This window comes from Leuciscus leuciscus, assembly GCF_965113295.1.
Source record: "Leuciscus leuciscus genome assembly, chromosome: 3".
NCBI lineage: Eukaryota > Metazoa > Chordata > Actinopteri > Cypriniformes > Leuciscidae > Leuciscus > Leuciscus leuciscus.
In genome coordinates, this window is record NC_138727.1 from 8,215,291 (window position 1) to 8,242,669 (window position 27,379).

The 27,379-nt window shown below is 36.7% G+C and overlaps 2 protein-coding genes across 3 annotated transcripts; one reads left to right on the forward strand and one right to left on the reverse strand.

Moving 5' to 3' along the window:
• Positions 1–27,361, forward strand: slc5a10 (solute carrier family 5 member 10). Its single transcript, XM_082163814.1, has 15 exons — positions 1–160; positions 693–764; positions 2,808–2,912; positions 4,042–4,101; positions 4,458–4,562; positions 5,552–5,657; positions 6,875–6,955; positions 9,212–9,417; positions 11,838–11,973; positions 18,627–18,734; positions 18,880–19,030; positions 19,504–19,672; positions 23,439–23,654; positions 25,010–25,100; positions 26,390–27,361. Exons 1-15 carry the CDS (start codon positions 50–52, stop codon positions 26,584–26,586), a joined length of 1,914 nt encoding a protein of 637 aa, XP_082019940.1. The 5' UTR covers positions 1–49; the 3' UTR covers positions 26,587–27,361.
• fam83gb (family with sequence similarity 83 member Gb) lies at positions 9,893–18,284 on the reverse strand. Of its 2 annotated transcripts, XR_014204322.1 has the most exons (6): positions 16,840–18,284; positions 15,621–15,788; positions 15,396–15,520; positions 13,142–14,354; positions 11,944–12,011; positions 11,615–11,682 (listed from the first exon to the last, which is right to left on the reverse strand). XR_014204322.1 is itself a non-coding variant. In XM_082163795.1 (5 exons), the coding sequence occupies exons 1-5, from the start codon at positions 17,296–17,298 to the stop codon at positions 11,200–11,202; spliced, it is 2,448 nt and encodes an 815-aa protein (XP_082019921.1). In that variant the 5' UTR covers positions 17,299–18,281; the 3' UTR covers positions 9,893–11,199. The 2 variants fall into 2 exon arrangements, 1 of the variants encoding a protein (XP_082019921.1); XM_082163795.1 differs by lacking the exon at positions 11,944–12,011 and having other exon boundaries at positions 9,893–11,682; positions 16,840–18,281.
• Positions 27,362–27,379: the final 18 nt, after the last annotated feature.

Sequence of the window (27,379 nt, forward strand, 5' to 3'; positions counted from 1 at the left end):
TCTTTGCCTTGTGGTCTTAGTCTGTGTGTAGTGTGTGTGAAGGCAGGACATGGCGTCTAACTCTACCACTAAATTTTCCGCCCTTTCCCAGTCTTTCAGCGTATCTGATATCATTGTAATTGGAGCGTATTTTTTATTGAACGTCGCAGTTGGAATATGGGTGAGACATATTTGTGTATCGCATGTGTGTGTATTAGCTGTATCAAACATTATATATATTTTCTGTTGTCACAGTGTTTTTACACTCTTAGAAAAAAAGCTTCAATGGGGTTGAATGTACTTTTGCAGAAAAAGGTTATACATACGGAGAAATGTATTAAATGATTGCATAATACTTTCATGTTTAAGGGATTATTTCATTTTTGTATTCTAGTGATAAAGTATGTTGTTTCATTCATTTTTTTTTTAAATGATTAATTAATTAATTAAACTAAATCCATAAAATGATCCTATGATGGGAACCCCTAAAAGGTTCTATGAAGCGCAGAATCCTTTAAGGTTCTACATAGAACCTTTTTCTAAGAGTGATATTTAAAAAGAAAAGAAAAAAAAAGATCACAATTGCATTTAAGAACATGTGGATTTAGAAAGGAATCTTTTTTTAAAAACGTTACTTTATTCTAACATCTAAGATATTAGAGTGGGAAATACAACTTTCGAATACAAATTTCTTATAAACTATTGTGTTTCAGTCATCTTGCAGAGTGAGTCGAAACACACTGAGTGGATATTTCCTGGCTGGCAGAGACATGGCTTGGTGGCCGGTGAGTGATAATTAATGTAAACTGAACCAATTTAAGCAATATATAAGCATACATTTACTTTATTTTATATTGTTTAAGCCTTATAATGAGGAGATAAATTACAAATACTTAGTTTTTTTTTTTTTTTTTTTTTTTTTTTTACTTACAACCTAAAAATAAAACTTTACTTTTAAGTAGTAGAGTAATAAACTACAAAGGTTGATGTGATAAAAGTGATCTCAAGACAAACGTTTTATAGACAATGTTGAAAAAAGTTGTTTATTTTTTTAATAGGTAGGCTACAGGGTAAAATAACATGGACATGAAACTACTTATTTTCAACATCCAAATTTTAGGTCAGAATTTATATACAGTGGTGTCCAAAAGTCAAACCTCAAAACCAAATTTAAATCTATAAATAAGCCCCAAAAAATTCCAAATTAAAACAGTTTGCTCTAATGTACAATTATGATCCTTCAGAAATCATTCCAAGGGTACGTTTACACGACAACGATGTACTAAAAACTGAAAAGTTCTTCATGTAGGCTACAGACGACAATGTTGTCAAACCGATCTCCGTTCACACGGATCCACGAAAACTACTAAAAACACTATTATGCATGTAGTAGATGTCACTTTGTAAAGAAACACTACTCGCTTATAGACTGAACACGTAATACGCATGCGCATGACATCACAGTTTTCACAAATTCATGTTTTTGTAGTTTAGAGACAATAACAGTATCGTTTTCAAAAACTTGCACTTTGAATCCCGTTTTCAAAAGTTTGTGTTTTCAGGTTCCCAAAACGCTGTTGTCATGTGAATGAACGGCAAAAACGCTTGAAAAGTTTTCCGTTTTTAGTTGAAATTGGTGTGGTGTAAACAGCCCCTAATATGCTGATTTACATGACACTGTTTCCAACTAAAAACAGAAAACCTTTTAAGCATTTAGGCCGTTCATTTACACAACAGCGGCTTTTTGGGGACTTGAAAACACAAACTACAGTGTTTTTAGTCGTTTTTGGCGGACCCTTTTGAACAGTTTTGTCAACGTTGTCTGTAGGCTATTTGTGAAAACGCAAACGCAACGTTGTTGTGTAAACATGTCCTTATTATTATCAATGTTATGCTGCTTAATATTTTTGTGGAAACATTGATACACTACCATTCAAAAATGAAAAAAAAAATAAAAATAGGGTAAGAAATTAATTAATACTTTAATTCAGCAAGGAAGCATTAAATTGATAAAAAAAAAAAAATTACAGTAAAGAGTAAAGACATTTATAAAGTTCAATTTAATACATTTATAAGGCTACGTTCATGCAGCTGGAGAGTCAAGCAAAAGATGGACACACCAAATATATATTAATGTTAATTAAACCTTTTGCTCATATTATTATGTATAATTTATAATAAAAAATACCCCAAATAAATTATTTTAACTAGTGGTTTGAGACATTTTGACCCCTCTGTAATAAGAGAAGGCTTATATTTTAGGTTCTCCGTTTCATTTTCATCACATTCTTTTTCTTTTGCAGTGGCTTTAATTAGTCCTGCATAGTGACAAATACATTTGTACAATTCCATGTACCATCGCAATTAAAATGAGGTCACAAAAAATTAGGTCATACAAATTTAGCCCTGTATATAATTATTATACATACGACATATGTAGAATATAATAATTATACACGAATTTCACATTGCTTTTCACAATACATACTGTGAAAAGCAGCTTCACAGAAAATGCACAGTGTCCAAGTTATGTATTTCAGAAATGTATGCATGTACAAATCACACAGTTAGCTAATAATGTATTCATTTAAACCATTTATTAATTTAAGGCAGAAACAATGAGCTCATTCAAGTAATGAATACATGTTTGTTAACAATTAATAATAATTCAAAAAGAAATGTAGGCTATGTCACGCAGCATGACACTGCCTAACATGTCCTGTCAACGATCTTGCAAATACTGAGTGTGAAGCTGATTGTAGTAAATCAAGTTGTTTTACGTCGTCCGTCCTGAGAATGGCACTAATATGCAGGATGAATGTGTGCAGATTGGTGCGTCTCTGTTTGCCAGCAGTGAGGGTTCAGGACTGTTCATCGGTCTGGCTGGGACAGGAGCAGCAGGAGGGATCGCTGTTGCTGGATTTGAATGGAATGTGAGAGACATCATTTTTTAACGCCTCATTTCCCATTTACTCCAAACAAATGCAAAATATGTATTAGTCATAATTCGTTATTGATCATTACTTTAACACGAAAAAATCTAGCAGTTCATTTAAATGCACCAGCATTCGATCAGCACTAGGGGGAGAAAAAGACCAGATTCTGTCTTAAAACTACATTATTTATGGGTGCTTAAAATTCAGTTGCACTTTATTTTACAGTACGTGTACTTACAGTGTACTTACCTAAGAAGATACTGGGTAATAAGGTAACTACAGGGGTTAAGATTAGGTTTAGGGTTAGTACCGAGTTATTACCCAGTTATTGTAATTAATTATAATAAGTACATCATCGCAACAGGGCTGTAAAATAAAGTGCTACCGAAAATATAATTCTTGGTTTTTGTCTAGAATGTCAGTAAAAAATATAGTATCTTAAGGCTTAAGTAGTTTGTCTTTTTACTTGTACATGTTGTCTAAATTTATAGAGGTGTATATGTGAAATGTGAAATAAATAAAACCTCATGCTTCTGACTAAACTCCCAAAAAACAATGTTAGACTTAAATTGCACAAAGTTATAGTTCACCCAAAAATGAAAGTTCTGTCATTATTTATTCACCTTCATGTCGTTCTAAACCTGTATAACTTACTTCTGTGAACCACAAAAGAAGATTTTTTTTTTTAAAGTCTGTTTTTTGTTGTTTCTTCTCCATACAATGAAAGACAATGATGTCCAATGTCATATTGGACCCCATTAACTTTTCATGTTATGCATGTAAACAGATGAAATATTATTCAGTAGCCTATATCTTCTTTTGTGTTTTCTGGAAGAAAGAAAGTCATACAGGTTTGGAATGACATGAGGGTGAATAAACGGTTTCATTTTTGAGTGAACTATTCCTTTAAGCTGTTTGAATGTCATTAGATTGATGACAAAATATAAATTTAGATGCGTCTTAATTTTCAAAATATGGGCCACTGTATATTCAATGCAAACACAATGTAATATCTCATGCAGTTTTGCTCCTCAAGCAAAATGATCTTGTTGTAAAATGAGATGTTTAAATGTGTTTTACTGGAAAATAAATTGTGCACTAAGTTAACTCTTTCTTTCTTTATTAGGCAACTTATGTCCTGTTGGCTCTTGCCTGGGTCTTTGTCCCAGTTTATGTGTCTTCTGGGGTGAGTTTTAGACGTACACTGACTCACTGTTCATACTGATGTTCTAGCTGAGCTATACTGTCCTATGTGAATTAATAATTCAGAACTTATGTTTTATACTGCCACGTGTTATAGACTCACAATCTCTTTCTCTCACAGACAAACTCACCACATGTTCTACTTTCACAGATTTGCTTATTAATTTGCTTAGATCATGCCATGCCATGCCCTGCTCTTCCTCTCTCCCTCTCTCTCTCTCACTCTCACTCTCACTCTCACTCTCACTCTCACTCTCACTCTCTCACTCTCACTCTCACTCTCACTCACTCACTCACTCACTCACTCACTCTCTCTCTCTCTCTCTCTCTCTCTCTCAGATTGTCACAATGCCAGAGTATCTGGGTCGGCGGTTTGGAGGAGAGCGAATTCGAACGTACTTGTCAGTTCTCAGTTTGATGCTGTCTGTGTTTACCAAGATCTCAGTGAGCATGAAAACACATCCATTCACTCATGTTTTTTGCTGTCTCATTCACACAAAGCTAAAAGTCAAACATTAATCTACAAAGGCTTCATTTATTCGGTCCTGTATTGCTGTGCTGGCATGTTTCTGCACCCAAGGAATTTAAAGTTGTGAAAGAGAATGTAGTTTAGCTGTTTCAACATCTGTTTTTCACTGCAGGCATTTAAAAACACTCACACCCTAATGCCCGTGCTTCCTTGCTGGCTTGCTAATAAACCATTAATGCTAGGTATCAAACTTTGGCACAAAATTTACCACTTTATTTACGAAATATTAATCTCCAACACGCGTTCAACAACGTCTGTTCTCGCATGTGGCGTGGTGCTCTCGTGAACGTGCTGTTTTTTAGTGCAAACACGGCTCTCACGTTGCTTCATAACACTGAGGTTAAACCACTGGGTGACATGTAGCTGGCAAGGTAGTTGCGTAGACTGTCAATGGAAGGACAGAAATCTCTCAGATTGAATTAAAAAGATCTTCATTTGTGTTCTGAAGATGGACGAATGTCTTACGGGTTTGAAACAACATGAGTCCGAGTAATTAATGGCAGAATTTTCCTTTTTGGGTGAACTAACCCTTTAATGTTTTGTCAACAACTGTCTTTACTTTATTAACAAGAGTAAACAGAGTTGATACTCAAATGGAGTATAACTGTAAAAAAAAAAAAAAAGGTTGTTGCCTTATATTTTTAATAATCAACCTGGATGTTTAAGTCATTTCAACTTAAATTGCATTAAACTTAAGCTGATTTTAAAAATGAATTGAATCTTATATAACTTATTAAAAAGTAAAAAATTGCTTAACATATTTTGATGAGTTAAAGCAATGTAAAAACATATGTTGTCATAACTTATTGATCATATAATTTTTTATAGTGATGAAAACACTTCACAATTAAGTCTCCTATATCTATGAGCAACCTAAAATCTTCAAATCCTGTATGGTTTGCAGACGGACCTGTACTCTGGAGCTCTGTTTGTCCAGGTTTGTTTGGGCTGGAATCTCTACCTCTCCACTGTCCTCATGCTGGTCGTCACTGCCCTCTACACTATTGCAGGTTTGTATTTCTGTTCAAAGGTTTGGGGTCATTAAGATTGTTTTGTGTGTTTCAAAAGAAGTCTCTTATGCCCACCAAAGCTGCATTTGATAAACAGAATTAAAAACAATCGTATTGTGGAATGACTGTTTTCTATGTGAATACATTTTAAAATGTAATTTATTCCTGTGATGTCAAATTTCCAGCATCATCAGTCTTCAGTGTCACATGATCCTTCAGAAATAATTCTAAAATGCTGATTTACTGCTCAAGATTCTTATCATTATCAGTGTTGAAAATAGTTGAACTTAATATTATCTTAATATTTTCGTGGAGACAGTGATACTTTTTTCAGGATTCTTTGATAAATGGAGAGTTCAAAAGAAATGTGTTTAACTGTCTTACTAACCCAAACTTGAGAATGGTAGTCTATTTGTGTATTAGGCATCACAAACTAACAATGAACAATACTTCGAGAGGATTTATTAATCTAGGTTAATGTTAATTACTAATACATTTCTAATGTAATTACTAATGTCTACATTACTAATAGGCTACATTTTGTGTAGGCTACTACTCAAATATAAATGAACATTTGTTAATGTTTGTTCATAATACATGAATCAACAATGAACAATAGTATATTTATTACTTCGCATCCATCTAGATTAATAAATGATCATTGTTCATGATGCTTATTGTATAAAGCGGCACCACTACATGTTTCAGTAGTGAGTAGTTGCCACAATTGAGCTTTTTCCAACAGTCAGCAGTGTAGCGTGACAAAACATGTCACACCGTTGTCGCAGTATTAAAGAAGATTCCTCTTCAACTGCAATGTTGTAAAACTGGATAGAGTGGCATAATGGTTAAAACTCTGAGTTGGTAACAGGAATGTCGCTGGTTTGAGTTGTTGACAGTGCAAACCTCGAGCGAGGTACTTAACCACAGTATTACTGTCAATTGCTTGGATAAAAGCTTCTACTAAATGATTACTTGTTTGAACTTTCTCACAGAAGCCCAGCGGTTCAGCAACAGTTAATTTCTGCAGCAGTAATTATAGTCTACATGACTGATTCCAGCATAATTGCATAATGACTTTAATCCGCTGCTCTGCTGTCACTGTATTTACTCCTCTGTCTACAAGTGCTGATTCAGACTTGACCCCGATGACTCATATCATATTAAACCATCATGAGAGAATTGAGCAATACCGGCTTAGTCCTCTGTTTCTCCAGGTGGCTTGGCTGCTGTAATCTACACCGACACTCTTCAGACCTTTGTCATGATCATTGGAGCAGTCATCCTCACCATTACAGGTCAGTCAGTCTCAGGCTTCTTCTTTTATTCTCTTCTGGCAGGGATTTAATGTCAGCTGTCACTAGGGAAGTAAGAACATCTTGTGAAAGTGCCACTGCTGAAAACAGATGGCAGCTGGAAGAGAACAGCTATGGCAGACACATTTTCAGGGTTATATGTGGTTTTTAACCATGCATTCCATGTACATATATGTCATATGTTCAGCATATAAATGCCGATACCTAAATGCAGATAAAATCAGTTTTAGCTTGACTTATCTGTGGTTGTCTGCTGGTATGATGAAAATAATAAAATAAGTAATAGTATAAATTTGAGATAAGAGTGAAATTTGGTTCAATTGTTTATCTATTTTCCAAATAAATCCAAAAATAGCACAAATAACTATAAACAAATAGCATGGACTATTAGAACTTTTTTTTTTTAAATAGGCTACATTTTCCAGATAGCGTAAAATAAATACGTAAATTAAAATGTATATTTGCATTAAAGGGATAAATTTTGGTATGTTTTAGCTTACCTCAAGGGCATCCAATATGTAGGTGTTTTTTTTCCGCAGTAGTTTCAATTTTGATATTTTTAGGTCAAACCGTTCTTGTCTGTCAGTCATATAATGCAGGTCTATGGTCACGGTCTCAAAGAGCATGCACAGAGTCCAAATTAAAACAATTCCCCATCGTCCAAATTAAACAATTCCCCATCGTAAGTACACATTGATGGCCTAAGACACGAAACGAGCGGTTTGTGTGAGAAAACGAACAGTATTTATATCGTTTTTACCTCTTGAACACAGCCACGTCCAAGTGATCTGAGAGCGCGCGCGGGTATAGAAATATACACTAGATGTCGCATTGGCGTACGGTTTCACAGTAGCCAATGCGACATCTAGTGTATTGTTTAATTTGGACGACGGGGAATTGTTTTAATTTGGACTTCTCTGTGCATGCTCTTTGAGACAGTGACCATAGACCTGCATTATATGACTGACAGACAAGAACGGTTTGACCTAAAAATATCAAAATTGAAACTACTGCGGAAAAAAAACACCTACATATTGGATGCCCTTGAGGTAAGCTAAAACATACCAAAATTTAATTTCAAAGTGAGCTATCCCTTTAGGTCACTTGATGGAGTTTTTCGGTTCCTTGCCACTGTTGCCTTTGGCTTGCTCAGTTGGGGATATTTAATTTAATTTTATCAATCAATAAATTCCTCTTGAAACAAACTTTGTTGTATTATTTTAATTTAATACTGTGAAGCTGTTTTGATACAATCTGTATTGTGAAAAGCGCTATACAAATAAACTTGACTTGACTTTAATGCATACAATTTAGCACCGTTAATTATTCTTAAAATGCATAAAAAAAATTATATTCACCAAACGTGAATATTCAGTGCAAATAAAAGCTTTAATAATAATAAAAAACATTCCAACACTCTTAAAAATAAAGGTTCGAGAAGAGGGTTTCTTCAGTGATGCCATAGAATATACATTTTGGGTTCCCTGAAGAACCTTTCAGTTCTTAAAAGAACCACTTTCTTAGTGTGAAGAACATTTAATCATCTAAAGATCTCCTTTATCCACTATAAATAACCTTTAGTGCACTGGAAAGGTTCCTAATGGAACCATCGATGCCAATACAGAACCTTTAATTTTTAAGAATGCATGGTGATAGTGAGGTAATGGTCAAACTTTCACCTTATGATGGAATTTGCCTTTCCTCAGTGAAAGTGAAAACACTACAGGATGCTGCACAGTAACAGGCAAAAATCTACATATTTGGTGTAATTTGGAGCAGATTTCACTGTGGCTGTCACAGGCAACAAACGAAATGTCCCGTAACTCGACACAGCTGTTCAGAATGAACAAAAACGCACCTCACATTTTTGTCAAAGAGAGAGGTTTTATCGCATCATGTCCGGATAGGACACATTGAAACACTTTAAAACCTGCATAGCTGGTTTGCATGGGGATGTGGTAAATCCCATGACTGTCTTTAGCCACTTACAGAAAACCATCTGTAAAGTTTTTAAAGAACCGAAAAGTAAATGAAAAATGCACGCACACACAATGATACACACAAGTCTAAACAAGTTAAAGAAATTTAAATAATACTTTTAATTGTATTCAATTCAAAATATACATTGTGTTTATACAATGTAGTTAATACTACAAAGATCCATTTTTTATGCCAAATCTCTACATTTTACCCAAAAGAGTAGTAGATTTAGCTGATATGTATTTATGTACGTTACAGCATTCAATAAAATTGGAGGCTACAATAACCTGGAAAGCGTGTATTTGAAAGCGGTGCCATCTAAGATCATCCCAAACACAACATGTCACTTGCCCAGGCCTGATGCCATGCACCTGTTCAGAGACCCTGTTCACGGAGACCTACCCTGGCCAGGCATGACACTGGGATTAACCATTCTTGCAACATGGTACTGGTGCACTGATCAGGTATGCTTAAACACACACTTACTCTCAAAAATAGATAAGTCTACCCTGGTTCTCACACAATGTAAAATGCCTCATGTAGAGGACAGTATTGCAAATGTAATTTGCATTGTGACTTGCATTCTGTTATAAGATACTGTATTTGATGTACCACTTGTTTGCCAAAAAGACTGCAGTTTTAGAGATAAAGGTTTAGGAGAAAAAAAAAATCTACCAAGCCTAAAATGGACCTAAGTCAGGGTAGTGTAGACCCATCTAATTTGACGCAATGAAAACAAGACTGTGAGAGATTCGCATCAAATTAAGTACAACTACCCTGACTAAAGCCTACGTTGACTCCTGCGTCACTGAAAACATCCCCAAATGATTCAAGTATATCCTACAGAAACTGTAGGAATCAGTGTGTGCTGACTAGCATCTTTAAAACACCTTGCTTTTTAAGCTTTATTTATTTAAAAACATAAGCACAATGGTTGAGACCATTTAGAAGACTGTCTTTGTACTAATTAAAGTTGTAACACGTTCTTTCTTTAAAGTATAGTGCACATAACATCTTTAAAAAGCATTTTATTTCCAAACCTCTTTGGAAGGCAAAAAAAAAAAAAAGAAGACAAATTATTAAATTCCTAGAAATACTGTCAAGAGTTGGAATCCCTTCAAGGCCCAATAAATGTTGTTTTGGTCTGAGTCTTATTACAGTAGGTCCTCTGGTTGTTGTTGGGGGCTCCTCAAATCTTAAAAGTCTTGTTTTGGGTCTTAGCTAAGGTCCTCAGCCGTGACCACAGTTCAACACCTCGCAAAGTGGCTCAGTATCTGAAATGAATGCTGCAATAAATTCAGCATTTTCTGAATAAGAAATGGACAGGTCTTGGTCTGGATGTTGGAGGGATTGGCCTTGACTCCAACTCAAAAGCTTGAAGGCTTGTTCACACCAACACAAATGTTTGGCATGAAAATGTGGTCAAATATCTGCATGCAATTTTTCTTTTCAGACAAAAAATGTAAAAACCTGTAGATGGGCTGAAAGAAAATACAAACTTACTTCTGAAAGTAGGTGGCGCTTATGGAAATCCCCAGGTTTATAATCTGTTTCTAAGCAAAACAGTCTTTTAGATTTGTGTGTACCACAAAGTCGTAGTTTTATGTAACAGCAGCAACTCTGGGCATGTGACCTAATGCGCAAACCTTTTAACCTTATTTGTAAAAAATTGCATTGACAGCAAGCTAATGTTTAAATCAATGTGAAAAGATGCATTAAAAGCTGTTAACTAAAATTAAAATGTTTATCACAACTAATTTTTTGCACAAAACATCTGTCCTGGTGTGAACAGGCCTTGATCTCCTCTGATAAAACCAGGGACAACTGCAGACTCAGAATATTAGTGTGTGCTTTTTAAAAATATAACCCACTTTCAGTCTGTACTGTAACAAACTTTCAACGTCCTTTTCCCAAAATCTGAGACACCAATTAGCCAACAATAGAGGTGAATGTGAAATTGCCATCACCATGGTCATAAATCCACCACCAAATTCCCTTCCACTAGTTCAGATTATTCAAAGGCACGTCAATAAAGAGTAAGGCTTTATGCAGAAAGTGCTCCTTGCCACGGTCCAGAAAATGTCAGTGTTTGTGTGCCACTGTTACACTCATGTCAGTTTAGATCCAGTTGAACTCCAGTTGAAAAGCCTTTATCAGTGGAGACTGGTGGCTACATCAATACACATTCATGCCTTTGTACTCAATACAAAGTTGTCTTTTACGGGAAGAAAGCCACTACAAATCAGTTACTTTTCACTTTGACTATGTGTCAACAATTTATCCCCCAAAGCAAAACCAGAAGTGTTCACTGGAGCCTTCCCCCTGAGGTGTTTGAAACTGGCGAGTTTAGATAAAGAGATTCCTAATGGCGTGCGAGTCTCGACCCGTCTACGAGGAGACGGAGACTTTGTTTGAGAGGCCCGTTGAGCAGGGGAAAGAGATTGAGAGTGCATGAGGCGCTGAGCGGGTGATTGGCTTGTTCGCAGTCCTTCTATCGTATAGGCGGGGCTTTGTCTCCTGGGGGACCGACCTGAACGGTTTAGGTTTTGCTGGCCTGATCCACTTGAGGAGAGTTCATGGGCATGCATCTTCCCCTGCCAGTACCTGTGGCCCCCGATCACATGGCCGCTGCTTTTAGGGGGTCTATGGAACACTCCAGGTTTTGCAATCACCACTTTGGCCCGGCCATAACCGTCTCGAAGAGGCGACCTGGAGACCATCTGGTAAAGCTGAAAGGGAGGAAGGTATACGTGAAAAAGAAAAATGATAAACAGCCTTCAGGCATCATTTCAAATGGTTCGACATAAACTATAAACTGTTCTAATGAATTTTTCAAAAAGAATTCAGTAAATACAAAATAATAATGTTGGTTGATCATTGGCAGGTAATCGTGCAGAGATCTCTATCAGCAAAGAATATGAGTCACGCCAAAGGGGCGTCCATCTTTGCCAGCTATCTCAAGATGCTTCCCATGATCTTCATCATCCTACCTGGAATGATCAGCAGGGCACTCTACCCAGGTACTACACACACGCTCCAGCTGCTGTATCCGCTAGAGCTGCAAAGATTCAGTGCTATGTCATCTTCTGTACAAACTTTGTCAACTTTTAAGACTACCTAAAGAAAATCAGGTAACCAGCTTTTGGTGGTCAAGTTGGTTTTTGGTACATGGTAGCTGGTTTGTTGCTGGTCCAAGGTGGACTACTACACCTAACCAAGCTTGACCAAGTTGTACTACACTATTCTAAACCAGCTAGAAACCAAATCAAAAAACAGCTACAGCCTTAAGCAGGATAGTTTTATGCCCCCCAAAATGCTTTTGGTTTCAAAATATTTTTACATCATACTTAATGGACGAATTTTATTAGAAACTTAAGAATATAACTGGAAATAATTTAGGATAGAATCAATGGCATTAGGCAAATATTTGTAAGAATTATGTGATAAAAGTAGGGACGTCTGTATATTGGGAAATTATTATTTTCATGTTATGGTTGATAAACAATAAATAGCAATATTATTAAAGTTTATTTAATAAACTTTGCAACAAGTTTATTAAGGCGTCACTAAGTTAAAACATACAGTATGAAAAATGCATATTCATTTGAGATTTGCTAAAGAATACCAGTACTTGAGTTTTTAAAGATTACCTTTAAGTGAGCAGAATCTAAATGTATATAATTTTGTAATGGGGGGAAAAAGGAGCGTGCACAAGTTTATCCAATAATGGCCTATATAATATATATTATCCAATAATATATATTATCCAATAATTATATTTATATTTATATATATATATATATATATATATATATATATATATATACACACACACACACACACACACACTCACACTACTACTACTTTCATGGGGAAATCCCACCAAAATGGGGATCTGACAAACCCTAATAACCTGCTATTTTCCTGTTCTCATCTGATATGCAACTTCATTTACATTTACCCTCCTCCCACCCACTACCCCTATACATGCGTTTAAGCACTTATAGCAGGTTAAGGCATGCAGGAAATATCAACATCGGCACACCCTTGTGCGTTCCATAACGCATATGCCTGGCTTCTTTTCATCTATGTGAGACACTCCCAGGTTTAATGACTGGTAGAGTGGAGAGCCAAATCTGATAAAAAGCACTTTCACATTCAGACACACTAAATCAAAGCCCTACCTACCTTTGTTTTGTTTCTGTTCTGAGTGTTCAGTAGATTCCTCTCGGCAGTGCTTTGCAGATCCAGTTCAACGTCATCCGATCTCAAGTCCAGCATGGATTGAGAGAAGCGGGCCATCACGTTCAGCGCATTAGAGCTGTGTTCTCCAACACGACCGGAACCCGTTATCCTTCCGTTAGGGAGTTTGTCACTGCTATCGGAATCAGTACATTCATAGTATTCATCTGACAATGTGGAATTTTCATCTTTATCCTTTAATGAATGTGCACAGGTCACAGCGGTGCTAATGGCGTCGTTGTCTTGAGCATCCATGTGTGCATCCATCGTCTGGTTTTCCTCCCTTCTGACTAAATTGACCTCTGCATCTCCAGAGCCTTCAGGCATATTAACCACCAACTGAATGGTGCGTGGCTTGGGAACAGGCAGATCTGAAGCCTGTTGGACCTCTGGTGGTTCATGGTTGGGCTCCTGCTCTTGTGGAGGAAGGCTGGGTTTGGGGTCTTGTTGCTGGATTGGAGAGCTTGGCGAATCAGGTGTATTGGCTGGTGTATCTTGAAGGGCATTACTAGATTCAGTCTTCGGCTGAAGCTGGGCACGTGATTGACCTTTTGCATCTACAGCATCTGTTTTAGACAACTGTGCTGTTGTAGAACGAAGAGTTGCCTTATCTGGTAGCGGTTCCTCAGGTGGGCCAGTGAAAGGGTCTTTAAAGCGGATCGCTTGAGATGTTTCAAACATTTGCGAGCGCATTAAATGCACTGGTGCTGGCTTGTTTGTGTCACGAATATTAATATACCCAATAACATCACTGGATGGGTCTGGCTCGGGCCAGATGGGCAAGTAGAGAATGAGATCTGCCTTTGGCAAGCCTACAAGTCCTGGGTGCATTTGCAACTCCTTTTGAGGCTTGGTAATCTTGACCAGAGGATTGATCTTGGCACTAGCTTTGTCCGAAGAGGATTTGCTTGTTGTAGCTACATTGACCAATGCATATTTGGGGTTAATTAGTTTTCTCGCAACAGCTGCGGAAACAGGGGGAGGAACGACAACTGGGGTAGGGTCAGGCTCCGGAAGTTCCACCAAAGGAATCTTGGTGAGGTTGACCCCAAGAGAGTTCAGGTACAGTTCGCGAAACTCCTTGTCAAAATTTTCAACGGACTGCCCAGTCATGACTGTAATGATGTTGCGGTCCAAACGAGAAGCTGTCCACGTAAAACTGAAATGAAAATGCCAGAAGTCAGAAACAAAAACAAAGTGGACAAACAAATAACACATGCACAGAATAGAAGCACATAAATTGACATTTAAACTAGCAACTCAAAATATCTTAAAGAATGTTACCACCAGTGTTAAAGGGGTAACTACCTAATAGCAACATTATGTTGTCCAATTCTGTGACAGTGCAGTAGCTCCATACTGTAGCTTTCCTGTTCTTGATTTGTCTGTTCACACTTCCCTTTTTTGTATTTTGGTATTTCCTACCATGTGATTGGTTTATCAGGCTTGTCTTGGGACTTTATTATTGTTTGGCTAGATTATTGTTTTTATTGTTTTTTATTAATTTTCTAGTTTGATTGTTTTGTTACCCCCTTGTATATTTATACCCTCTAATTTGCATACAGTTTTTACTAGCATGCTTGCTATATATCTGTACTTCATCCTACAGGCACACAGACCAGTTTCTGACACATTCTGACACAATGTGATTGGCTTGTATTTAGGAAACACAGCTTCATGTATATGCAGGGCTTGACATTAACACCCACCTACTAGCCACTTTGGCAGTAGAATTTTGAATTTTATAATATAACATCGTTCAATTGTAGTCTTGTAAAAGAAATAATAAACTAAGTGCAATGTAGTGTTGTCAAAAATAGCGATTTTTCGATACATATCATCGATACTGAATTATACGTAATTTTACTCAGTCCCGCAGATTTTGTTCTCACACCCAAAGTGCATGCACATAAAGTATATTGGCTATATAAAACAGTATAATGGGTCCGTGCATCAGGTCTTAAAGTGACAGCAGCCTAATATATCGGCTGTCAAATTATGAAATAATATAATATGTTAAAAATATCTCAATGGCGGTTTTTCCCCATAGTATTGATGTCAAATTGTGGCCAGTCACAATGCTGAGTGGCAAGTCACTTTGGAAAATCAGTAGACACAGTGGCTGGTGAGCAAAAAAGTTTATGTCAAGCCCTGTGTATATGTACATACACACATTAAAATTCACACATACAGTACAAACCTGTATGATCCGGACACAGCACGGTCTCCATCCACCAACATGAATTTCTGACTCAATGAGCCACACACTTTCTGAGCCGAGCGTGTGTAGAATTCGCAACCACCGATGCTTCGCACCCTCAGATGCTAAAAAAACAAAACAAATTGTTTTTCATACTCAAACTACATCTTTTATGATATTAAGGACTTAAAACAGTCTACAAAACAGAATGCGTCTTCAACTCACATTGAGGTGCCCTTTGTGCATGTTGGCTCTCTCACACATAAATAGGAAGTCCTGTACAGCAGCATGATCAATAATAATGTATACAGCCACTTTCTTTTTAAATCCAGTCTCTATTAGATCCTTAAAAATGTCAACGTCTGTGAAAACATCCATTACCACGGCTAGCATCTGCAAACACACACAGTAAATGTATAGATGTTAGTTAGACAGTTCAACCCAGACAGCATAAAAATAATTTTGAATTCTTTCTCAGTGTGCATACTATACAGGCCATATTCCAATTACAGTTCTATTGTTATTAAGGAGCATGTTCTCTTTATTAAGAATACAACATGATGATGTAGACACAAAACAAGTCCTACACACCCAAAGTCGGTTGTACTCTACCTACATCTCATTTTAAGCACTCATTGTGACAAATGGATAAAGGGATCTATTTGAATGAACATTTCAGTGTGTGCGGTACAGAGAGAGGGGGAGGAAGAGAATTTGTGCCGGAATGTGTCATGGGCCGAAGCTCTGGGTTCAATCTTTAGCAAGTTCTAACAAGAAGAATTAGTCAGTTGGAAACCAGTAGTGATTGTGAAACGTGATGGATATTTGGACATTCAACATTTTTTGTTTTATTGCTGAACTCAATTAATAACAGACAATTACATTTTAAAAACAGGTTATCTTTTTAAAAATTAATGAGCTTGAAGGATTAGAGTTGTGTTGAATAGTGTTTTGACAAAAAATATAACAGCTTTTTTTTTGCTTTCGCATTACCCCATCACCTGTGCTGTTGTCATTGATTATTTTTGCTCTTCATAGCCATGATTAAAATGATAGCTTATAAATGCAAGATGAGTATTAAGAATTATAGACAAATAATGAAAAAATATGAATAATGAAAGGGGTACAAGTAGGTAAGTTCAAACTGTTTTCAAACGTTTCAGAGTGTGCAAAGGTAACCATAGCAACTTATGCATAGCATGCTTGCTTAAGCATTTCCCTTTATTATCAATAGGGCGACAGATCGCTAAATTAAGTGAACACTAGCTGTCATTTTACACATCACAAATGCATAACATAAATCTCCTGTAGTTAAGATAGTAGACACTGGACAGTTGGTGAAATGTGTTTTAAGTCACTGACTAATCTAGACAAAGGGTCTGCAGTGTTTCTGAGGCGGACTGACCATACAATCGTGCTTTTCAAGTTTCTCTAGTTTACCCACCTTCTGTGCTTGCGCGATGGCTTTCCTCACCACCTCTTTTATATGCGTCTGTCCGTCCAAAGGCGGTTGCGTGTACACATTGACGCGCGTGACTCCGCGGTAAGAAGTGCTTTCGGGCCATCCGAGATCCAGATTCGGTATGGAGATATCGGAGCGGTCCGGCCAATACTGCAAAGACACTGCAATGTCCTCTCCCTCCGTCGTACCATTTGGTTTTTGATGCTCAGAACCGGGCTTATAATCTTCTATTTTCCGACGGAGCAACTCGAGCTCGGGTTCCGACAGGAAAGGACGCAGCTCGTGCTCTTTCACGTATGCGTCAAAAGCGTCACGTCCTTTAGTAGCAAGCGCCTCGAGCGCTAGTCGCTGATCCTCACTGTAGAAAAACTCCGGTTTAGATTCATTTAGACGCCAGTTCACATGATTGTTATCAAGACACTGAACTTGAGAGAGCGCCATCGTTTCCACACACAATCCGAATTAGGTGAAAGAAACCGGTTCCTTTTTCTCTTCTTCTCGTTAAGGATTTTAATAAGTTAAGTCCCACTAAACTCCTCTTAAAAGTCTTCTCAAAGTTTTTCTTCCTTGGTTAACGGCTAGAAAAATTCCGTTCGTGATCGTGGCAAAGCGTTTCCATGGTAAAGTGGCGATTCAATCGATTTTGTTGGTGTCAATTAAAACGGATAAAAGCTATAACTTAAGCACCAAAAGGCTAGTTTTTCATTAAAATAAAAGCTATGTTGTTTCCTAAAGATATAAACGACTCCTCAGATGATATTTGATCATATTTCCCCGTGCAGAGTCTTAGTTCAGTAATAGACTACAGGACGCAGCTGACCGCTGAGCCGGAGATCATCTTTCAGGTTTACCGACAGGTAGACTAGAACAAAGCATCTCCAGAGGCTCTGGTGATTAGACACACCTCAGTCACCTGATCGGGAGGGGCACAAACACACACACACATATGCACACACAAGCGCAACAGACTTAAGCCAAACCGGCGAGATCCGCGTTTATGTTCCACCAAAGCATAAACCTTGAATATCAGCAAGAAAAACAACGATAAAACAAAAGTGTCCGGGTGTTCAACAAAACTTCCACAGTTTCTTCCACGTTCCGTCTCCCGGTTTAAATAATGTCCTGAGTTTGTTGTCCATTAAAGTCCTGTGGGGCTTTTGTGTGACTTTGCCCTACTTCTGTGGCGCTAGAAAGAGGAAGAAGCCAGACGTCGGGCAGCATGAGCACCGATGACGCGGCGTGCTCGTGCTGGCCGAATAGACTGTCGTGTCGAGTCAACAGTTACGTGGGTTTTGGGCGGGGTGTCCGGGAAAAAATAAGAACAGGAAACGGAGGAAAGTGAAACAGACACTTCCTATTTTCCCCTGACTTTGTAACAAAGTAGTGGTTGTAGGCAGACACTTAAATGGGCAGCCGGGGCTAGTTGTCACACGGGGAAGCTGCCTCAAGAAATGAATCTCAGTAACTAAAGTTTTGAGTAAAAAGTCCAGTTCCACAACTGTGCGTTTTGTCTAGAAATGAATACACACACACACACATATATATATATATGAGGATATATCAAACATGATGTAGGCTATCCCTTACTATTCAAATAGTTGATTATAGTTTGCTGATTATTTTCCTTTTCCATTATTTGCGGTTTCATGAATGTATTGTTTCGTAATTGTACAGGACATGAATGTTTTGTTTCGTAATTGTACCTTTGGCTATAGAACATTTCTTTTAAATAGGCGACTGTTTATTTATGTACATGTTCCTTTTTTCAGACACAGTGGCTTGTGTGGACCCTGAAGAGTGTGTAAAGGTGTGTGGTGCAGAGGTGGGATGTTCCAACCTTGCTTATCCAAAACTGGTCATCGAGCTCATGCCCAGTGGTAATCAGGATCAGGATTTTATGTTTTCCAAATTGTGTATATTATATGTTTGAACTGTTAACATAACTTTAGCAAATGTGAATAAAACCCATGTCACAATCTTTTAGCCCTAAAAATCAAGTAATTGTAAGTGTGTGTGTTCCAGGACTCCGGGGGTTAATGATAGCTGTTATGATGGCTGCTTTGATGTCATCACTGACCTCCATCTTTAACAGTAGCAGTACCCTCTTCACCATGGACATCTGGAAGAAGTATCGAAGAGGGGCTAGCGAGAAGGAGCTGCTGCTGGTTGGCAGGTGTCTATGTGTGCTTATGAGTGTGTGTTTGCATTTCATGCATAGAATTGTGTCACCCATTTAAAGCCATCGATCATTATGACATGCTTAAAGGTTACATGTTTTCCAAGTTCCAACATCTTTTTATGCAAAAACAATTACACAAAAGAATGTAAGAATGATTTATATCTTCAGAAATGCAATGCATAACCGCAGGAAGAACTAGAAATCAAGGAGTGTATTAATCATTTAGATTAGCTCATATTTATGCCCTGTCATTAGGTTGAGATCATTTTAAATAAAAAAATAAAACCGCAAATTCTTATTTATATAACTAGAAGATGGAAGATAACTAGTAGCTGAATAATAGAAATTAATTAGCAAATATTACTTATGGGGTCCCATAGGATTTGGATGTTGCAGAACTCAACTTTATCATATCAAGAAATGTAGCTGAAGATGATCATAAAATGTATGCCAATATGTTTTCTCAGGATAGTGACGGTTATTCTGGTGGTGATTAGCGTGGTTTGGATCCCAATTCTTCAGAGCGCTAACAGCGGTCAGCTGTATGTTTACATCCAGTCAGTGACCAGCTTTCTGGCCCCTCCTGTTACTGCCATTTTTGTAATGGCTGTTTTCTGGAAAAGAACCAATGAAGCGGTAATGCACACACAAAAGATTACAATAAACACTGTCCGAGGACTATGTACATATTGACATACTGACACTACCAGTCACATGCATTCGAAGAAACCACTTCTCTCTCGTGAAGAAGGAATGTCTTGCTATTTTATTGCATCGGATTAGTCAGGGTGTGTGTATTTGTCTGTTCCAAAAACACACAAAGAGTGTGTACATGTCTGAGTGACAGCAAAAGAGAGCTTTCACTTTTAAGTGATTTCCAACTTTCACTTGTAAGTGATTGAGATGATAGATATCCGTGTTTTCTGGAAAATAAGTCACACCTTAATATAAGTCATTATATTGTGGTGTTGTTGACTCATTGTAAAGTGTGCTTTTGAGAAGCAAAAATCATTGATAATTCCCACATGTATAAGCTGCATATGACCTTTTTCAGTACAAGATTTCCATTTGTGTATGAGTGGTCCTCTGTTCTGTTTGTTAGTATAATAATGTTATGGTGGAAAGAATTTAAACTTTGCATAAGATAGATAGATAGATAGATAGATAGATAGATAGATAGATAGATAGATAGATAGATAGATAGATAGATAGATAGATAGATAGATAGATAGATAGATAGATAGATAGATAGATAGATAGATATTGTTAACAAACCAGTGTGACGTGTTTTCTTGAGGTCTTTACCAGTGATAAACAAAGATATATTCATAGAACAGGAGTAACATTGTGTGAGAGTGCATAAGATACAGAAAAAGAAAAAAAGGCCTCGTGATTCTCTCATTTGATTCTATGAAAAACCCCTTATCCCAATGTGTTTTGACAAATATGCTTAGAATGAATGTTTTGCGGTGTACTAGGCTGATTATTTTGGATGTTTCACAAAGTAGAACAAAATACTGTTTTTCATATTAGAGTGCATTAGTGCTAAAATTCTGTGCTCATATTGTCTTAGCAAAAGATTAGCTGTAAACCAGGCAGTTTAGCAAAATAACGAAAACCTGTTTAACACATCATTTCAGGGCTTTAAAACTGGGAGGGTGGGATTTCAGAATTACTGTGTGTTTTTACCCTGAAGGGTCTTTTACTGGAAAGTTATCCCCGTCCCCCACAGCTAAAAGGAAATACCCATTTTAGCTAGTGAGATTTATAAGTATAATTACTCTGAAAATATTTTTCAGCATTGAGAACATTAGTTTAAAGTTTTAGGGCGTTATTTTGAAAGGTAAAGTTTCCCCGAGAAGATTGCCTTAGAAACCAAAACTGGCCAGATGACATTCATAGGGGTAAGAAATAAATTGTTACAGTAGAACATACAGCGGGGAAAATAAGTATTGAACACGTCATCATTTTTCTCAGTAAATATATTTCCAAAGGTGCTTTTGACATGAAATTTTCACCAGATGTTGGTACCAACCCAAGTAAGCCATAAATTTAAAGAAACGAACAAAAATAAGTTCAGAAATTAAGTTATGTGTAATAATGTGAAATGACACAGGGAAAAAGTATTGAACACATGAAGAAAGGGAGGCGCAAAAAGGCATGGAAAGCCAAGACAACTGCTGAAAACTTACAGTAATTAAAAAGCAATCCAGCCCCCTGTCAGTGGAAATTAATAACAGCTGGTTCAGTCCCAAATGATGGCCTACAAAAAGGTCTCATTGCCAAGGTGTCACACAAGACACATCTCATGATGGGTAAAAGCAAAGAGCTGTCTCAAGACCTTCGCAACCTAATTGTTGCAAAACATAATGATGGCATTGGTTATAGGCGCCATTCTAAGCTTCTGAATGGTCCAGAGAGCACTTTTGGGGCCATAATACGGAAGTGGAAAGACAATAATTTCACCATAAATTTGCCTCGACCACTGCTCCTCGCAAGATTTCTGATAGAGGAGTGAAAAGAATAATCAGAAGAGTTGTCCAAGAGCCAAGGATCACTTGTGGAGAGCTTCAAAAAGACCTGCAGATAGCAGGTACTGTTGTCTCAAAGAAAACAGCAAGTAATGCACTCCACCGCCATGGCCTGTATGCACGCTCACCACGCAAGACTCCATTACTGAAAAAAAAGCATGTTGAAGCTCATTTAAAGTTTGCTGCACAACATTTGGAAAAGCCAGTGAAATACTGGGAGAATATAGTGTGGTCACATAAGAGCACAATTGAACTGTTTGGATGCCATTATACACACCATATTTGGAGGAGAAATGGCAGTGCACATTACCCTAAAAACACCATACAACTTGGTGTTGGCTCTTGGACAACTCTTCTGATTATTCTTTTCACTCCTCTATCAGAAATCTTGCGAGGAGCAGTGGTCGAGGCAAATTTATGGTGAAATTATTGTCTTTCCACTTCCGTATTATGGCCCCAAAAGTGCTCTCTGGACCATTCAGAAGCTTAGAATGGCGCCTATAACCAATGCCATCATTATGTTTTGCAACAATTAGGTTGCGAAGGTCTTGAGACAGCTCTTTGCTTTTACCCATCATGAGATGTGTCTTGTGTGACACCTTGGCAATGAGACCTTTTTGTAGGCCATCATTTGGGACTGAACCAGCTGTTATTAATTTCCACTGACAGGGGGCTGGATTGCTTTTTAATTACTGTAAGTTTTCAGCAGTTGTCTTGGCTTTCCATGCCTTTTTGCGCCTCCCTTTCTTCATGTGTTCAATACTTTTTCCCTGTGTCATTTCACATTATTACACATAACTTAATTTCTGAACTTATTTTTGTTCGTTTCTTTGTATGTATGGATTACTTGGGTTGTTACCAACATCTGGTGAAAATTTCATGTCAATAGCACCTTTGGAAATATATTTACTGAGAAAAATGATGACGTGTTCAATACTTATTTTCCCCGCTGTATTTGTGTAAGCGCATCCGTGTAAGTCAATGATGCAAAATGTACAAGAATAAAACCAGTTTAACTTACATAATTATAAAATCTACTGTCTTTACACTCAAGGCATCTTTGTCAAAACACATACATAAATATCAGACACCCAATGAAATAGATAGATAGATAGATAGATAGATAGATAGATAGATAGATAGATAGATAGATAGATAGATAGATAGATAGATAGATAGATAGATAGATAGATAGATAGATAGATAGATAGATAGACAGACAGACAGACAGACAGACAGACAGACAGATAGACAGATAGATAGATAGATAGATAGATAGATAGATAGACAAAGACAGACAGACAGTTAGATAGATAGATAGATAGATATATATAGATAGATAGATAGATAGATAGATAGATAGATAGATAGATAGATAGATAGATAGATAGACAGACAGACAGATTGATAGATAGATAGATAGACAGATAGATAGATAGATAGATAGATAGATAGATAGATAGATAGATAGATAGATAGATAGATAGATAGATAGATAGATAGATAGATAGATAGATAGATAGATAGATAGATAGATAGATAGATAGATAGATAGAAATCAGACACCTCTCACTGAAATATGACAACATTTCACTGGAATTTTCACACTTGTCAAGGGATCTTCACACTGCACTCCACCCTTAAGTAGGCTACCCTAAATAAGCAAATAAGAGCCTGTCATGTCAGGATTCTCGGCTCAGAGTTCATTCAGTGGACATTTTTCAGATACCTGAAATAAATAAGGGTTTTAAAATAAACAGTTAGTTTAACAGTCTCCCACGCTCATATAACATGTTGAGAAAAAGGAACACCGATGTTTGTACGTAGAGCAGCAGAGCTGAATGTGTGTTTGTTTGGTATTGTGTTTGCAGGGAGCATTCTGGGGCCTGATGGTGGGTCTAGTGGTGGGCTTGACACGGATGGTCCTTGAGTTTGTGTTCCCTCCACCCCGCTGTGGAGTGTTTGACCCTGCTCCCTCTGTCCTGAGAAGTGTACACTATCTACACTTTGCCATCATACTGTGCGCCCTCACTGCTATTGTTGTGGCTGTGATCAGTCTGCTGACCCCTCCACCCAATGAGGAACAGGTAATATTCTCTCTTGAAAAATTTTTTCATAGATTTTAAGTTTTACACCCATAATTAAATCAGAATTCCTTTTAGAACCAAAACTTGAAACCAGTCCAAATGGATCCTACTGGAAAAGTTGTTATATGATTCCAAAATAGAACACATACAGTAGCTACCAATTATTGGGACAGAATTAGATGAAATTAATGAATATTAAAATAATTAAAGGATTTGTTCTCCTTGTCTGGTCTCCTTTAACTGTCCAGTCTCAAGACGTTGGCTTTGTTCACAATGGCATACCGTTCACATTTTGGGGTTGGAAAGAGTTTTTAATGTTTTTGAAAGAAATCTCATAATGCTCACCATTGCTGCATTTATTTGACAAAAAAGAAAGAAAAAAAAAGTAAAAACAGTAATATTGTGAAATATTAATACAATTTCAACTGTTTTCTATTTTAATAGATTTTAAAATGTAAGTTATTACTGTGATGTTTATTAGTGTCACATGATCCTTCAGAAATCATTATAATATGCTGATTTGCTGAAACATTTCTTAATACTATCAATGTTGAAAACAGTTCTGCTGTTTAATATATTTGTTGAAACCATTATACATTCCTTTTTATTTTCAACATTCTTTGATGAATAGAAAGTTCAAAAGAGCCGCGCTCATTTAAAATAAAAAAAGATTTTTAACATCATAAATGTCTTTCTCACATCAATTTGATGTGTCAGTATTCATTTATTTAAAAAAATCACACTGACCCCAAACTTTTGAAAGGTAGTGTACATTCTGCAGTATGTGAAATAGGATTATGAAAACAGTAGTATGCTACTGTACATTCATTGTTGTCACATGGCCTCATTACATGCATGTTTATTTCTGCAATTGGCATACCAGTACAGATATAAAAATGGTTATTTTGCACATTTAATACAATTTTGTAGAAATTTTTTCTCAATTTGGACAGTCTAATCAAATAATGTGGAAAGAAAAGATCTTAAAATCATAACTGATATTACTTTCAGTTCCTTTGTCATACTGGAAAGTGCATTCCATTACACTGTAATGGAATGCACTTTCCAGTATGACAAAGGAACTGAAAGTAATATCAGTTATGATTTTAAGATCTTTTCTTTACACATTATTTAGGATTCCTGCATGGAAACAGAATTATATATACATTAAATGTACTGTGCCTAATATACTGCAGAAATAATAAGAGTAGTATGGTAGCATGCTGTTCTAAACAGCTTATACAAGATACATTTTGATGTCTTTTATCAAGTAATTTAATCAAGTAATTTAATAAAATCCAGTAGTATTTTTGCAGCATGTCATATAGATTGGCTTGTGTTTGATTTTGTTTCAGATACATAATCTTACCTGGTGGACTCTCCACAACAGCACCGAGAGAGAAATACCTCTACAGAAAGTAACTACACTCAGCCGCAGGACAGATGGTACGAAACACACACACACACACACACACACACACACATTGGGTTTTCATGTTTTATGGGCACATTCGATTGACATAATGATTTTTGTAGTAAGTGTATATTCTATCCCCTTACACTAACCCTAACCCTACCCCTAAACCCATCACAGAAAACGTTCTGCATTTTCAAAAAACACCACTTAGTATGATTTATAAGCTGTTTTCCTCATTGGGACCAAAAAATGGAAATGAATTTTGGATATTGCCATCTTTGAACACACACACGTACGTACGTTTGACTATATTAGTGAGGACATTCCATAGACTTCAATTGTTTTTATAGAATTTCTGATATAAACCCGAACCCTTCAGAAACCTGTGCAAAATATTAGAATCGAATATAAACATGATTTGGCATTTTTTTTGAAGCCTTTTAAACTAGTGAGGTCCATTTTTGAGTAGTGGGGAGATTTTTGACATCACAAGTTTAGATAAACCTGAACACACAAACTAATCCTGCTTCCTGAGACAGAATGGAGGTGTGAGAGGAGTTTACAGGATGATCGATCTCATGAGGTTTGTTGCGGTCTATTCATCAGGGTGTGGTGCTGTTCTACATTTATGTATCAGTTGACAAAACAAAAGAGTCCTATATGCGTGAGAACACACACAAGGAACTGAGAAAAATACCAATAGTGATTTTCTTGGTTTGGAATGCAAGTAAGCTTACTGCATAAGGTGGATTATGTTACCAAGCACAACATTTGAAAACTGTAAGGAAGATTAAGGTTATATGCAATCATGCAATATGTCATTTCATTCAGTTATAAAGCTTTTTAAGCATAAAAATGCCCATGGATTTTTTAATTGTACCATGATAATACCTTGGAATATCATGTCAAGTCACCTTTATTTATTGCACTTTATACAATATGGATTCTTTCAAAGCAGCGTCACAGTAATAAACAGGAAAAAAGCAATCAAAAATGCACACTTCAACAAATATGACACAAATTAAAATTCTGTTCATTAAAGTTATCAATTTAGAAATTCAAGCAGCTCTACAGCAGAAGAATAGTATCATTTTACAGCTTGAGTCAGTTCAATGTTAATTCAGTGTTGATTCGTCAATTATGAAACAAAGTCGATTCAGCTATAAAGTAAATCCTTTAAAGCTGCCATGTAAATCCCAAAGTTTATGAATATGGTAATCTTTAAACATCAAAGCACCATGGTATTACCATCTGATACTATCACTGTACCGCTCCTTTGGGAGTTAATTTCACAGCCAACATTTTTGTTTCAATCTAGGCTGTGAGACTGTGCGCAGGGGTAAGTGTGTGCGCACCGCTGGGTTCTGTAGTCCCCGACCTGGACGAATTGTGTCCGGGAATTCATCTCCCGTCATTCACAGCATCAGAGAAGATCCCTTCTGGTCTCGCTTCTGCTGCGTCAATGCCATCATTCTCGTGTGCATTAACATCTTCCTCTATGCTTACTATGCGTAACATACTCAAGCTAGCAGTCACGCTCACACACATCAGTTTTTTGTCATTATAATATAAGTGCATCACCTAGATGACTGACTAAACCTTTGGGATTTTATTTGTTACATATCCATGTTAAAATTACAATTAAATTTAGACTGCAAAACAATGCAATAGCTGAATTAAGATCATCATCACAAAGAACAGTTTTTAAAAAATATATATATATACAAATTACTTAATAATAGTTGTTTAGTTACCTTTTCATATAATGCATATATGTTAAACAATTGTACATTTACCTTTGAGAATAGGGGAAAAAATAAGTTACCATGAGTTTTCTCACAGTGCATGTTGCAAGGCAATATGCTATGCATAAAGTAAGATCTTATGTTTGATAAATATGTTCACATTAACTGGGACAAAAAAAAAAACTCATTACTAGATACTCCCAAAGAAGTGGGTGTAAGTTTAACTGCAGTATTTCTTCTTTGAAATAAATGAACAGTGATTAAACTGTAATGTTCTGTACAGCACATCAATGACTGTGTAATTTGTGTCTAAATAATTATTTCAACAATAGAGTGAGACTAGCAATATAATATATGGTTGTAAGAACAGTTTGTAAATGATTTTAAGAACAGAAAATCAGGGTGGGTTACATTAAACATTAACTTGAATATTTGTGACTGTCCATATTTAACTTTTTTGTTTTCTCTTAATTTATATTGTTTTATTGTTAATGCGCAAATGAAAAATTGATACATTAAAATCATGAAGCAATGTGTAAACCAAGTGTGTTGGGTTTGGAGTG